The 15,491-nt window shown below is 36.8% G+C and overlaps 2 protein-coding genes across 3 annotated transcripts in view; one reads left to right on the top strand and one right to left on the bottom strand.

The window, feature by feature from the left end:
• LOC129259743 (cullin-associated NEDD8-dissociated protein 1-like) overlaps nucleotides 1–6,310 on the top strand; it is a 53,341-nt gene extending 47,031 nt beyond the window's left edge. Inside the window, exon 34 of one of the 2 annotated variants that reach the window (XM_064098927.1) lies at nucleotides 394–6,310. In XM_064098927.1, the coding sequence (XP_063954997.1) occupies nucleotides 394–521 (128 nt within the window). In that variant the 3' untranslated portion in view covers nucleotides 522–6,310. The remainder of the gene's footprint in view (nucleotides 1–393) is intronic. The other variant, XM_064098934.1, reaches the window with a different exon arrangement.
• Nucleotides 6,311–8,249: 1,939 nt separating this feature from the next.
• On the bottom strand, nucleotides 8,250–15,491 carry LOC129259732 (large ribosomal subunit protein uL10-like). Its single transcript, XM_054897996.2, has 8 exons — nucleotides 15,285–15,491; nucleotides 14,098–14,198; nucleotides 13,174–13,349; nucleotides 12,501–12,588; nucleotides 11,419–11,565; nucleotides 10,288–10,396; nucleotides 9,421–9,638; nucleotides 8,250–8,773 (listed from the first exon to the last, which is right to left on the bottom strand). Exons 2-8 carry the CDS (start codon nucleotides 14,149–14,151, stop codon nucleotides 8,621–8,623), a joined length of 945 nt encoding a protein of 314 aa, XP_054753971.1. The 5' UTR covers nucleotides 14,152–14,198; nucleotides 15,285–15,491; the 3' UTR covers nucleotides 8,250–8,620.

The raw sequence follows: 15,491 nt of genomic DNA, 5'->3' as shown, positions 1-15,491 counted from the left end.
CAATCATCGATCATTATCACCATCATCATCATCTTCGTCATTACCATCAGTCATCACTATCAATTATCATCACCGTCATTGTCATTATCATCATCATCATAATCATCATACTTTGGCAATTATGAAATACATCAAATAAATCAATACATCATACAATGCAACAATAAACATGTTGAATGAGCATCCACTGGACTGCCAGGGTAAAGATAATATTAGGGCAACTGAATAGCTAGTCAATAATGACTATTTGACCCTATCCAGTGGATGTTTATCTTTTCTTGACTTATTCCTCTTATCTTTCCCCCTGATTTCCTCATCTAATCTCTTATCCTTATCTCTCACTGTATATCTCCTATTCTAATCTCCTCCGTTTATCTCTCCTCCTTTTTACAGACAAGAACATGCTTCTGACCGAGTTCCTGATGCAGATCCGCTCCAGTCCTGAGATGGCTACCATGTTTGACAGCATCCAGAAAGACTCAACTCTCAGTAGCAGTGATTCACTCATGGATACCAGTTAGATGTCATTTATATTTCACTTCTATCAATTTGTAGAATCTATTGATCCAGGATTTCTTATTCAAAGAAATGAAGATACTCCACTTTATTGTTTGCCTTAAATCATTTTGGATACCACGCATGGGTGTTATTTTTATTATTATTTCATCGGCTGGACATTACTAGAAACTGCTATCCTATTCAATGTTGTGAGCAGCCTCTTTTTGCTATTTTTCATATGTCACCATCCTTGAGACTTCATTGTTAAAAAACCTCACACAAAAACTACACAATAAAGCCTAGTGCTACACATTTTTATTATAAGGATATATGATATTCTTGATAATTAAAAAAGGAATTATATGCACTAGCATTTTCTGTAGTGGTACATTAGAGTCCACAAATCAAATAGAATTAATTTCATTTGATTTTAGAAAACTAGGTCAGACTTGTGTTCTCAAATTTATCTAGAGATATGTATGATTTTGACTGATGAGTCTTAATTTGAATGCAAACTGATAGAAGACTTCATGTTTCATGGGAAAAATGATATATTTTCTATTTTATTGTGAGTTATTTGTTTCTTGTTTGTATTCTTATAATTCTTTTTTTTCCCCCCGCTTGACCTCATTCTTCTCTGAATCATGCAACCACTTTTACTAGACATGTAAGGTTAAGAATCTCTCCATGTTTTCTGTATTCTGGTAATCTGGGCCCTGTCTTACAAAGAGTTGCGATTGATCTGATCAACCTCAACTATGGAAAGCCAGCAAAGTCAACATATAAAATGCATGTTTTGTTCAAAAAGTTTTCTACATATGAATGTATATCCATTAATTCCTTGATTTCTTGACAATTTGGTGTGTTCTCCTTTGTTTACAAGGGACAATTTGCAAATTACCTGTAGAAAAAATTATGACACTGATGGATTTCCATAGAGTTACAATTGATTGGATCAATCGTAACTCTTTGTAAGACGGGGCCCTGGAATTATCCCTGAATAATATTTATTTTTCCAGTTTGTTACACAACACTCACATCTTCTGAATATATTTCTGTATGATAATAGGGAGGAAAGTTTGAGTGTAGGACCCACACCTTTGGTAACCCCAGTTAGACACTTTTGAAGGATGCACGCATCATGGTATTATGGTGTTTATACAATTCCTAAAACACAAAGATTAAAATTCATGCATCATGTGTCGGTGCTGACAGCTTTCATGAAATGGTCTGTAGAAGATAGAAATGACAATTAAAATGGCTAGAAACAAAGCATTATTATTATTTTTTTTTTTTGGGGGGGGGGTAAGTCATGCTTGGACTTGTTTCTTTGTGCTTGTTGATCAGCTGCTATGTGTTATAGACACACTATTTCAATCTTATGTTGTATAAATGTTCAACCTGTTGGCAACTGGCTGGTTATACTAGAAGAATACAACAATTTCCACAGTCCACGTACGTGCAGACTCTGTCTCTGTGTCGTTATAAGCTACTTAAAATCCATCCATTTGATTGGTTGAGAGCAACTATGTCAGTAGAAATCACAGGCAAAGATGATTCATGCAACATGCTCCCCAAACTCTTTGATTTTGATGTCATTATATTGACTTTTCTTGCAGCCAGCTAGGCCCTGTAACATAACATCAATGTTTGTGAGTGATTATAACTCTTTGTACTAGGTATACCATAGATTTACAGTTTCACTGAATAAGTACGATTGATCTTAACTCTTATGTTACAGGGTTCATTTATATCTTTACATTATATGTATGATTGGTTCATACCAATGTATATGCTTTATTTGTCTTTGGTTTTTGTTTTTGTTATGAACATGCCTTCTTGCGTGTACATGTGGAAAGGAATCATGTACCGTACTTTATTGTGTATTGTTTTTATATGTAGTGTGATAACTTCAAGTATTGTAAATGTACATTGGTATTTAAAGCAAAAATTGGTATCGTATCCGTGTGTTAAGAAACACATGGGGAAAGGAAAAAATGTCAGATTTTCACCATTCATATTTCATTGGTGAAGTAGTCCTTGATGAATGTATCCTTTTCAGTAGTTGTGTGGGGGGGGGGGGTTAAGATAAAAAGGATGTATGCACTAGCCCTTTATAAATCTATATGCTTTCAAGGGTTGAGCATTGGTGGACAGTAACTGTTTGTCATTATAAGGCATTTTGGTTTTGAAAGGCTGGCCAATCGTTAAGTAAGCTTTCTAAGTGTCCAATCAGTTTGTAGAGAGTGATGTACAGTATTGAATCGATACATGGGAAAGAAGTATTTGTTTAAAAAAAATTGACACTGAATGTTGATATCTTTGATAAGGAATTTCTGCATGCACATACTTGGAGCAAAATTTATATTATTAAGGATTTATGCATATTATGTTGCTTATCGTGTATTTTTAGAGTTTTGATACAGAACAGCATATCTCCCTGCAAAGCTTGCAATGATTTGCAATATAGGGAGATCGTGAGAGTAATTGCAGAAAAATGCAAGACCCAAATATTTCTTTAAGTGTTCATCCTTGAAAATGAAATAAATATGACATTAAGCCATGTTCTTTCTGCAGTATAAGTAATCATCATTTCTGAAAGCTGGAAAGTTTGATGGCCTTATATTTGTTGGTCCCCCCAGTAGCCCCTTGTATAGGAAATCATGTCTTGGCTTCTGCCAATTTGAGATGTTTAAAAATGAATAGCCTTCTTAACATTGCATGTGGCATGTAATGATTGCTGTTCTCTTTGTAAAAGCTTGTAATATAGTTAAAAGGACTGGTGGGAATAAGCTTTGGAGCAACTATTTTTAAATTTGGTTTGTTTTCCATCATTATTTAGGATTGGTGAATTATATTCTTTAATGAACCACTCTGAATATACTGGATATTAATAAAGAAGGAAATCTATATCGAAATCAAAATTTCTTAGTAGAGCAACCTCCCTCCCCTTTTTAACGTGGAAATTTTATTAGCTGAAACTACAGTAGACTGCTTACATGTAAGTTTAGCTCTCTATAAGTCGAATAGAGGCCCAGTTCTAAGCATTTTTGTCTCGCCTGCATAGCACAGGGAGGCTATAGGCGCCGCTTTTCTTATGGCGGCAGCGGCGTCAACTTTGAAATCTTATCTGAAGGTTAAGTTTTTGAAATGTCATCATCTCTTAGAAAGTATATGGACCTAGTCCATTAAACTTGGACATAAGGGTAATCAAGTATTACTGAACATCATGCCTGACTTTCAGGTCACATGACCAAGGTCATTAAGGGTCAATGAACATGTTTGGGGAATCAACATCAAAATCTTAACCTAAGGTTAAGTTTTTGAAATGTCATAACTTTGAAAGTATATGGACCTAGTTCATGAAACTTGGACACAAGGTTAATCGATGACACAACATTTGCTCTGGCTTTGATATCTCAGAAGGCATATGGTAAGAGTTAGGATTGTAGTTGAGTTTTTATCTCAGAATAATGTAAAGACAAGGATTAGGGTTTATTAAGTTTCAGAGGTTAGGTTTTATGTTTGGCTTAACATACAGATTTTCCATCGGAGCAATTGTCAATTAATCAAGTATTACTGAACATACTGTGCGAATTTCAGGTCACATAGCCAAGGTCAAAGGTCATTTAAGGTTAATGAACTTTGGCCATGCTGGGGGTATTTGTTGAATTACCATAATAACTTTGAAAGTTGATGGATCTAGTTCATAAAAACTTAGACATAAGAGGAATCAAGTACATGTATCACTGAACATCCTGTGTAATTTTCCGTTTACATGACCAATGTCAAAGATCATTTTAGGTCAATGAACTTGGGGGTAATTGTTGAATTGCCATCATAACTTTGAAAGTTTATGGATATAGTTTATGAAATGTGGAAATGGGGGTAATCAATTATCACTGACAAGTCTTGGGTCACATGATCAACTTCAAATGTCATTTAGGGTCAATGAACGTAGTGTGATATTACATGTTTTTTGTGAATAATTATTTTTATAGTAGTTTTCAAAGTCGGCACTACTGCTACATTGAATCACATAATTCAGGCGAGAGTGCCAGATACACTCCACTTGTTTTTTCACACCAGAATATGCAGACATGTATTATTTACATCTTTTACGTCGAAGTTTGCCAAAGTCAAACAGATTTCTGCCGTATTGAAATTTGACTGAGGGAAATGCACCTAAAGCCATAGACCAAAAGCTTCAGTCTCTGTACATCGGTTGTTCCGCTGAACTTTGTTGGCTACGCTCGTCGATACATATATATATATATGTCAGATGTTGTTAAATAAATCCCCAGAAACGGTTATTCCTGTCTACTACCGTAGAGCCAACACTTTGCTTCTAGGCTAGGCCCATGAATTATGAACTATCATTGTTTTGAAAATATGTAAAATTGCAGTTGGTTTGCTGTAATGCTGAAGACACATAATGAACATTGATGACAAGACTCGAGAACATGTGTGTGAGATGGATGGGAGGGGGGGTGTGCACAACCTTTTTTTTAAATGAACATTTCAGCTCAATTGAAAATCCTTATCATTTCATCATGTCTTTTGAATGCCAATACTGGGGGCTTATGGTTACTTTTTATCAAATCTGGGTTTCCTTATTTTTAAAATGTCCACTTTATATCTTATGCAGGCTAGTCTGTCTACGTTGAATGTTAGGATCCATGGAGATCTATTTGATATTTAGGTCAAGTTTGACATGTATAATGCATGACTTTCAATGTTCGGGGGACCGTTTCATCAACATTTTTGTCCGACAAGTTGTCAGATCTGACATCTTTCCTTGATTCTGATTGGCTGAGAGGCACTGTTACTATAGTAACTGTCGGATAAAATGGGACAAGTCCTTTCATGAAACGCTCCCCTGGACTTACACTTGGCCTACTGTTCCACCTAAGCAAATCTAACTGTATCTTATTTATAAGTTTATAAGCTTTAGTACACTTAAAGGCAAAAGACAGTAGTTGCAGCAAACATTTTTTTCATGAAAAAGTCTTTGAAATCAAGGTTAATTTTCAAAATATTATCATACATCTAGATCTGGTACATTACTGTAAACTTACCTTTGTAAAATCATGAAATCTTAGCTCAAAATCGATAATTCTGATGATCCCTTACACAGAAAAGCGTGTGTGGGACATTGCATTAATATTGCTTTGAAAAATACCCAACATTCAATGGAATTCCGTGCTTATTTTGCTCATTTCTCAGCAATTAACGCATTTTCTTCCAGAGCCATTTGGCAACTATTTATTATTTATACATACAAACACTTAGGTGGTAATTTCATTGGATTCTGTTCAAACTAATTTTGAGATCATTTTCACAATTAATGATGAAAGCGTTTTAATAATGAATGTTATCGTTATTAACAAATGCTGATCCCCAGATTGATGATAGAATTTGTAGGTATGGTAATGGAGAATTGGCACTGCATTAAAAACATAATCTCCTGTTATTTTGATGAAAATTTATCCTCTTTTAAGCTGTGCCAGACTACCTCTGGTATTTATTGAATTTCCAATGAGACTTACCAACTATGTTTTACATCTGATAGTCACTGGTCAGTCTTTTAATACCACCTTCGATAAATTCATTATTAATGCACCGGCATATACAATTTACTAGATTTAAGTATGATTATCTTTTTTTTAAACTGAATTTTGGTGCATATATTTCTTTACTACGTAACATGTCGAATTGGAATGTGATGAGGATACAGCAGTTTGTTGCTTGATGAAGTGATTTTGTGGATCACTTTAAAATGGATATGTTAATAAATTTGGTTGCCATTACAGATTTCCATGCTTTCTTGTCATGATTGTATCTTTTAATGATTTGTCAGAACAAAATAATTGTCAAGAGTGAATGTGTGAACCTTTGTAGTCATTTTGTTTGGAACCCTGTACACTCACTTATAGCACAACACAGTACACCCCCAACTCTTCGTAAAAAGTAAATGTACTATGATGATAAATTGATAATTAAAAAAAACCTGCCAAAAAATGACAGGGGGGCATATTGCCCCCTGGGACTATTAAGGTTAGAGTCCAATTATAGATCATTTTTTCCATTTGTTCATTATGAAATATTAATTACATGTATATTTATAATTATATTTTTATTCGATTTTATTCTATTTGATTGATTCAATTCACTCACTCAATCTTTCATTTATTTATTCATTTTTTTTTTTTGTTTTTTTATTTATGCTTTATTTTATTTAGTTATTTTATTTTATTTATATATTCATTTTTTTTTTTTTTTTTTTTTTTTTTTTTTTGGGGGGGGGGGGGGGGGGGTCATTCCAAGAAATCCAACCCCCAACTACAAGGATGGCTTATCTGTTCACTCAAGGATGTATTGAAAAATATTAATTTGCAAAATATTGTGATCAAATTTGCTTTCACCAAACTGGTCCACCTCTCCTTCCAAACCCCAACATGTACATTAAGTGCTCTGCCTTCTTATTCATCGCCTAGACTTAGAACATCGCTCTCTGTCCTCACAATCATTTTCAATCAAACACAATGGCCCAAATTTCCAAGGGCGGTTTTGAAAACCATCGATTGAACCCATGGTTTACGCATATATATGTATAAATTATGTTTATTTACCGCGTAGTCTATATTAGAAAAATGTCCAATGCTGATGCAAGCTTTTATCACAGGGCGGTAAATTGATGGCTGTTGCCATGGTATGTTGTTTTATTCGCGAGTCCACTGCTTTGAGTCTACTCTTCAGAACTGTGAACTCCTGAATAAAATAGCATACATAAGCATGGCAACGGTCGTAAATTTGGCGCATTGTGACGAGCGCGCATCAGCCTTGGACATTTTGCTAATATACGCAATAAATAAACATAATTTATACAGGAAATCTGCATAAACCATGGGTTCAGCCAATGGTTTTCAAAACCATCTTTAGGAATTCGGGCCATTGTCTCACTCATACCCAGCATCGTTAATCTTGCACAACTCTTATACACTATTCTCTTCCCCTTCAAAGAAAATCTTATCCCATGCAACAACTCTCCATTCTCGCCCATCTTAATCTCGCTCTACCTGTCACAGCAGACTTGCATCAACCACCACCACCCACAACCTTTGTCTATAATCGAGACGGGGGCTGCAACTATTTCTTTGCTAATACAAGTCTGCATGCTGCTGTTACGCACAACGTCAGATGCAGCGAGACTACAAGCAGCCACCGCCCAAACACTAGCCTTGCTTTAAAAGCCTTCCCCCCCCCTTTTTGTTGACAATCGTCTGACGGCAATTTCTTGTACGAAAAACCTGCACCACATTGGAGTTGATAAAAAGAAAATGACAATTAAAGCAAGATGGGAGTGTATAGGGGGTGGTTGCCTCGCACTCACTGTAGTCTCCCAGCATCAGATGCATTTAATTGCAACAGTAAAGGTACAGCTGTAAATCCGCCTAAACTTCAGGCTTCTCGATCTCTTCTCTGGCATCTTCCCCACAAAATCTCTTGCAAAACTTTGGGTCACTTGAACTTCACCTTTGTGCATCTCCAGTGAATCCAATTTCCACACTCCTCACACAACAGAGATCAGTCACACAATACTGAACTTGCTTTAGCCCTCTTTCCCCATATGGCACTTGGGTCGACCTTTGAGTTTGTTTGAGAAGTGATTTGTAAAACACTATTTGCTGTCGTCTATATCATGTGATCCCTAGCAATGTACACACAAATAACGTATTTCATTGAATGAATTGTAGTTGGTATAATTTATTCATCTCATCACACATTGAAACTAAAATGTTCATCCCATATGCTTGCAATCACAAACATGCAGTAAAAAGGGACTATGAAAATACTGAGAAATTAACAACTTTGGAGTTAAGCTTATAAGCTCTGTCTTTACCAAAACAAGAGTTCATGTGCAGAAGATGGACTGCCATCATTAACTTGCAGAAGATATCATTTTCTTGAAAGTGTTTATGAAATAATGGTGAATGGCAGAGCAGACCAATAGTCCACTAGCATTCACAAGGAGTGCACCAATTTATCAAACTCATCAGAAGGTTGAGGTTGTTCTTGTCCCATTTTACTGCAAGCTAGTGAGTCGATGAGAGCAAGTTGGCTAGTCAAAGAGTCCGAATCCCATGTCGTCGTCGGATTCCTCCTCGGATTCCTCCTTCTTGGGTTCTTCTTCCTTTGTTTCCTCAGCAGCCGCTGGAGCAGCCGCCGCAGTTGCTGCCAAGAACGCTGATGGATCAGCCAGGAAGGCCTTTGCCTATTGAGTGAAAAAAAAAGACACATTCAAGATGGATGGTTATCTACTCTTGGGAAGATGGCCTCACAAGATCTCATACCAACACAACATGGGCAAAATGCCCTTTCCATCTCAATCCAAATCCTAGGGCCTATTTTAAAAAGAGATACAACAACAGTTGCAACTTTGGCATTATGGCAACTACCTTGGTAAAAGGGCTCTGCAGCCTATCACAATCAAAATTTCAATGGAAGCTACTATAATAAATTTTGAAGAATTTTAAGTCACTATGAAATGGACCCTGTTTAGAGGGGAAAATGCATATATGACATGTACAATACATGTACTCCCAAGCTAAAAAGAGGAAGCATCTCATAAATAACCTGACGACTTTTCTCCTGGTCTGAGGTCAATAGTTCTAGTCATCAATACACCATCCAACCAAATTAGTAAATTACAACTGGATTCCCCAAGCTTCTCCAAAGGCACAATATGAAAGGAAAACATAGTTTGATTTCATAACATGACAACAGCTTTAGATTACAGTAGATCGAGCAGTTTGAATTGGATCGTAAGACCATTGCTAAACCCCCAAAGCAACTTGATTTTCAATCAGAGACTTGTGTTTCTACAATGGTCCAAGGAAAGCTACGAGGCCAGGTGCTTACTTGCTCTGCCTGGGGGAATGTGATCTCTGTTGCCACAGCAATAGCCAGGACGTTCTTGAAGCCGTTGACGACGGAGTGAGGTACGCTGGCAAGGGTCGGATAGCCAATCTGCAGGCAGAGTGCGGCCACGTTGGCGACGCCGGCAATGAACTTCGCATGAATGTCAGCATCAGTAATATCCAAGATACTGGGCTGGAATACAGAGCCATCCTGGTACACTGCAGGATGTAGAAATCAAACAAAAAACAACACAGTGATAATAACGAGCCCAGTCAGTAGGCAAGTTCTAAAAAAAGAAGCTTCTTTCATTTAAGTGATATGCATGACAAAGTCTTGTTCTGAAGACTTAATGAGCTTCAAGTTGTGTTTCTGGTATATGCAAAGGGGCATATTTATTTGTTAGTGTCATCTAGTTGGATTTATTTGAAGCTTTCCTAAAATAGGTGGAATCTTAGATCTAAAACATGCTACAAAATTTATATTTTCACTAGAAAAAAATATTGTTTTTTAACAATTTATTTAGTTTCAGCCCAAATAATGATGAAAAGTGGAATACTCTGCATATTGAACGAATAACAATTTAAATAAGAACTAGAACACAAACAAGTCAGTACAATAAAGCTATACCTACATTGCAAATAAGAGGCAATTAACAAAGCTACAAACAGATTTCACTATAATATCCTCTAAAAGCTAGTTTATAACAAAAAACAAATAACGATCTGAATAGAAATCCATAGAATATTGATTTCATTCTATTAGATGCGAATAAAGCACTAAATGAATTCAGAAGAACTTCAACTTGTTTCAGGCATTGAATAACAAGCATGTTATTTGAGTAGTAGTAGGGAATCCCTGAAGACTCACCTTGGCGAATCTGGAGACCATATGAAAATGGGAAGATCTTCAACATCTGAAGCAGGGTAGCCTCAGAAGCTCCTACCTTCTCATCCTTCTTGATCAGATGTACCTTGTTCTGTAGGACAAAATACATATTCAATAACAAAGTGAATAACACTATATTTCTGGGCCCCATCTTACAAAGAGTTGAGATTGATCCGATCAATTGCAACTATGGACGGCCAGCAACGTCAACATATAAAATGCCATGTTTGTTCAAAATTTTTTCTAGATATGAATGTATATCTATAAATTCATTTATTTCTTGACAATTTGGTGTGTTCTCCTTTGTTTACAAAGGACATTTCTTTACAAATTTCCTGTAGAAGAAATTATGACACTGATGGATTTCCATAGAGTTACGATTGATTGGATCGATAGTAACTCTTTGACGGGCCCAGAACTAAAGAACTGAACAATTGATTACACTCATCAAGTAACACGGTTCCATGTCATTGTTTCAGCAACAATTGCTGGGAAGTTTGCATGATATGCCAAACATAAAACCGAACCTCCATGACTACATAAACCTATTATTTATCTGTACATTATTCTAAACCAAAAACTATTACAATCCGAACTCGAACCCTGTGCCCTCTGATAAATTACGATTGGAGCAAATGTCGCAGGAGCACAGACAAGGGCATCCGAGTCCATTCCATTGGAAGGGAAAAAGAGAACTTGTTTAAAATCTGTTGGTAATCGTGTATAAAGACCACACTAACATTCCTCTGAAATAGCAAACTATGTACTACAATGACAAAGAAATTCTACAATGAACTTGGCTGCTCCATTTCAGAAAGGCTCTTGTCAACAAAGGAAACTGGCTCAGACACATTATCAGGGGCTGGTTTTTGGTCAACGTGGGATGCTGGCCTTCAGTGGGTTCAGCCATTTCTGGCTCTGATGGCACTTTATGCATCGCACTGGCAACATGCCCTCAGATCATCATTACCAGTTACCTCAAGTAAATACTCGACTCTTTGATGGAGATTGCCTACTTTGGACCCCCCCCCCATCTCTTCAAATTTATGCCTTGATCCTATTAATATCCTTTTCTCCTTCTCGATAATCAACATGAAGAGACCAGATTCTTACCAAGATTTCAATGGTTCCCCTGGCGATCTTGGTGGCGATGGAGAGAGCCTGGAAGAAGGAGGTCTTCTCGGGTCCCAAACCAGTGTTGTGGCCATCAATGAACACATCGATGGGTGCAAGAGCACCGGCCTTGGCTGGGGCAGCAACCTGTTCAAGACAACATTGTGGACAAGTGTAAACATACATTTATAGGAAGCTATTTGTAAAAAAAAGAAAAATCACAATAGCCATTTAAATGTTTAGCTTACCAGTACAATGTTCCTCCTGACAATGCAGCTGCAACTGTTCTTATAAGATTAATGCAAAGGGGGCAGGAGGCGATTTGTTTTTATATAGTGACAGGAGAGAAAAAAATCTTGCTTGATAACAATGTGCTTTCATTAGATTTGGGTGATGTAACACAAAATAGGCAAGCTCAAAATTCATGGCCATACTTCCCATTTGGCAGGTTTTTACATTTTGGATTCACTTTGAATTCAATCCATACTCAATATCATATTTGCAGCTCATCTAAGTTAAATCAAATCTGATAGATCAAAGTATACTATTCATATATATATAGCTCAAACAACATCTTTTCTAGCAACAACCATGGAGCATTTTAAAGATGGGCTGTGCTTTGAAACTTTGTGCTTATTAAAGGTGTTATAACATTATTTAATAATCACACGTAGCAATATACCAACTGATTGGCATCAATGAAAAGCAAATTTTCATAAAATTATCCCAAATGTCAACAAATTTGAAATATAGGCCTTGGCCTAGGAAGGTCTACTATAGAGGTAAGTGGCATCATTCTTTTATGATTCAGACGTGTTAATAAGGGCTTGTTTTTTTGGTCAACGTGGGATGCGGGCCTTCAGTGGGTTCAGCCATTTCTGGCTCTGATGGCACTTTATGCATCGCACTGGCAACGTGCCCTTATGTCATCATGATCATAAAACATGGCACCAACCCCAATAATAACCAAAACACACTCCCCAAAAGCCAAATATTACCAATTCATCAAGTTGACCCTAAAATAATTACTCAAGCACATCCCCCATCCCCTCCCTGAACATATTTTTGTAGGGTGTGTTTACCTTGTTGGCAAGGATCAACTCTCGAACTTCCAACAAATCTCCCTTGGTGAACACAAAACCAACATTGCCCTTCATGTGAGGAAGGAGTCTGCAGAAAAAAAAAAGAAGCACGGGGAGAAAGATGCTTAAAACATATTGACTAACAAAAGACATATATGGATAACCATTAACTGTACCAAGGGAAGGAAAGCTTGGTAGCCACTTCATTTTATATAACCAGCTCTTCCAACACTCCCTGCACAACACATTGTGTTAATCCCCTTTCTGGTAAGCATTTGTTTGAAGTGTCTACTACAAAGACAGTATCTTTCCTCCCACTTGCCAAAAACCACCACAACTTAAAACCTGTTAAAAAGCATTGATGTAACCTCATTAACTGGCCTAGTAAACCCTATAGAACATGGGATTTCCTGGTCAATCTTCTTCATTAACTTTTTCATTTTCATCCCTCATTATAACATGATTTCAATTGTAATCTCAGCAAACCCAGTAAGAAAATGTCTAATGAATATTAACTTTTTTTCAGGTTTTCTAATCAGTCACTGTAAAACTAATCTTAAAAAAGGTTTTTACAATAGTAAAAAATTATCAAGTTTTCCTGCATTTTTTTCTTTTAAGTTGCTTGTTTTTCTTTTGCTGTTTTTTTTAAGGAACTAAACCTGTATGAACCTACTTCTCTAGGCCAGGATCTTTCTCCAAGTGTCCTCTGATGGCCTTGCGGATCATGGTGTTCTTGCCCATGAGGACAACACCATGTCCTCGTAGAGAGGAACGGATAGCCTGCATCTGCTTGGAGCCGACATTGTCAACACCGACGATGAAGCACTTGGGAAACTCATTTAAGTTTTCCTGAAAAGGAGAAAGAGCATGAAATGTATTTTTCACCAGAATTTTTATTGTGTCTGACATTTTGCAACTTCAAAAAAATGAAGGGCTCATTTCAAAATAATAATTTGTTAGAATCTTCTCAAATACATGTACAAAAGGGTAGATCCAAGCAATTAATGGAGGGTTCAAAATCAATTTTACCCTACAATGACCTCCCCCACAAATAAATACAATATGTAAACCACAAATATCAAATTCAAATTGGTCCATAGAAATTCAAACTTATAAATTGAACTTTATTCCCAACAGATCATATAAACATTTCTCTAAATTTCTCATTTTATATTTCGAACAGCTAATCAAATGACAATTCAAGCATTTCATCCACTTTGCCTTTTATGCTGTTAAGTTACACATATTTCCAAGAGATTGGTTGGCACAATACACTTACTTCATGCCATTGCAAATCTCTCTTCTATTCTGAATGATTACAACAAAATTCAATTAAGTACAATTTTCAGGGATCTCACTGGGCCAGTTCGCCTGATCAATCCCTATTCTTTTCTGAACCTGGGATTTCTTTCATTTTCCATTGTCATTCACAGCATGTGCTTTCTAGGAAAACACTGGCCCAAAGTGGAAAGAAAAGTAGGCCTCCAATGCTAATGTCGAACATTGGTGGCCATGTATTGTGAAATGCTTGAATTATCAAATGTGGATAGTATTTTCAAGTGCTGTAATATTGGGATAGCACTAGGCTCACGCTTACAATGAGTTTGACGAAGTAGTTGGACTTCCATGTGGTCTTGTCTTCCCTGACCATCTTGTGTGACTCAAGGATCGCCGAAGCTGATTTAAAGACAAGACAAACTGGAACCAACCAGTGGAAAATAGGGGAGAAAAATAAAAATGAGATATAGATAAATTAGTAACTTTTTAATTTTTTTTTACAAATAAAATCACAATAAAAGAACCTAAAAATGTTGGCCATTTAAAAAAAAATTAAACAAATTAGAAACTACTGAAGACAGTTATTCACATGAAAGGATTTCAGACTAGACTACGTACTGCAGCTGATCTTCTTTAATTAACGTTAATATTTTAACTTTTGAATCTAAATTCCCCTTCTCTCTGATGCACATACAAAAAAAAATTGCAATTACAAATAGGTCTAGATCTAAATAAATGTCATTCATGAATCTCCCAAGGCATGGGCATGGCCAAGGCAATAAGGTTCATCGCTCATCAGAACCGCAATGCATCATAGCCTGGATCGAAAAGGGGCCGTTAGCTAGCTAGCTATATCTGTGCACTGACTGTCCGCAGTGCGCTAACGGCCCCCTTTTCGATCCCATAACGCATTGCGGTTCTGATAAGCGATAAACCTTAAAACACGGCATGCATTGCATCGACTGTCAAATTCACAAATTTCTCAATCACTCACTATTCTCACTCTCAGACTCGGCTCAGCCCAGGCCCCAGTCAGCCTAATCTGTAAATTACAGTGTAATCATGCCAACAATCATTCATCATCACATTCAGACATAAATTGCAATTTAACTTTGCATTCAACAGCAAGGGCCAATGCTATTATTTGTGTCTATTCCCATTTCCCAAAGAACCCACATGTTGCACTTGCAGTTGCACAATAACTTAGCAACTATTCGTGAACCACACTGCACTGTCCACAGCCAGACAGCTCTCATCAGCATGATACACGCACACACGTCCACACGCAGCGAACGCTACCTACACGATTGTTCATTTCACAAATTCTTTCGACTTTTTTCAAAATGACTCGTTATCATTTTATTACACATCATCTCCCCCTTCAGATATTTAAATCGGAAATTTCAATCTTCATACATCACAATTATCGCTCATTTCACACAATTTGCATTCAGAAAATAGTAATTTAAGTCAATTTCTAGAGGGTTATCATTTCCACATTCTTACAATTTCAGATGAAGATAACGAAAGAGACAGATTTGGCTGGTAACTAGTACACGTGCTTTGCTCGTGTACGCGACCATACTCCACCGAGTCACAGATGGAGCAGCGAAAATCAGTATGGGCGTTGAATGTAAAGAGACGTTACTCCATTGAGCAAAGCACACCTCAACGGTGGTACATGAGGGTAGAGAATGGGTAAAGTACGAATGG

Source organism: Lytechinus pictus, chromosome 1 (assembly GCF_037042905.1).
Source record: "Lytechinus pictus isolate F3 Inbred chromosome 1, Lp3.0, whole genome shotgun sequence".
In the NCBI taxonomy this organism is placed as follows: Eukaryota; Metazoa; Echinodermata; class Echinoidea; order Temnopleuroida; family Toxopneustidae; genus Lytechinus; species Lytechinus pictus.
This window is presented reverse-complemented; position numbering and strand designations above follow the sequence as displayed.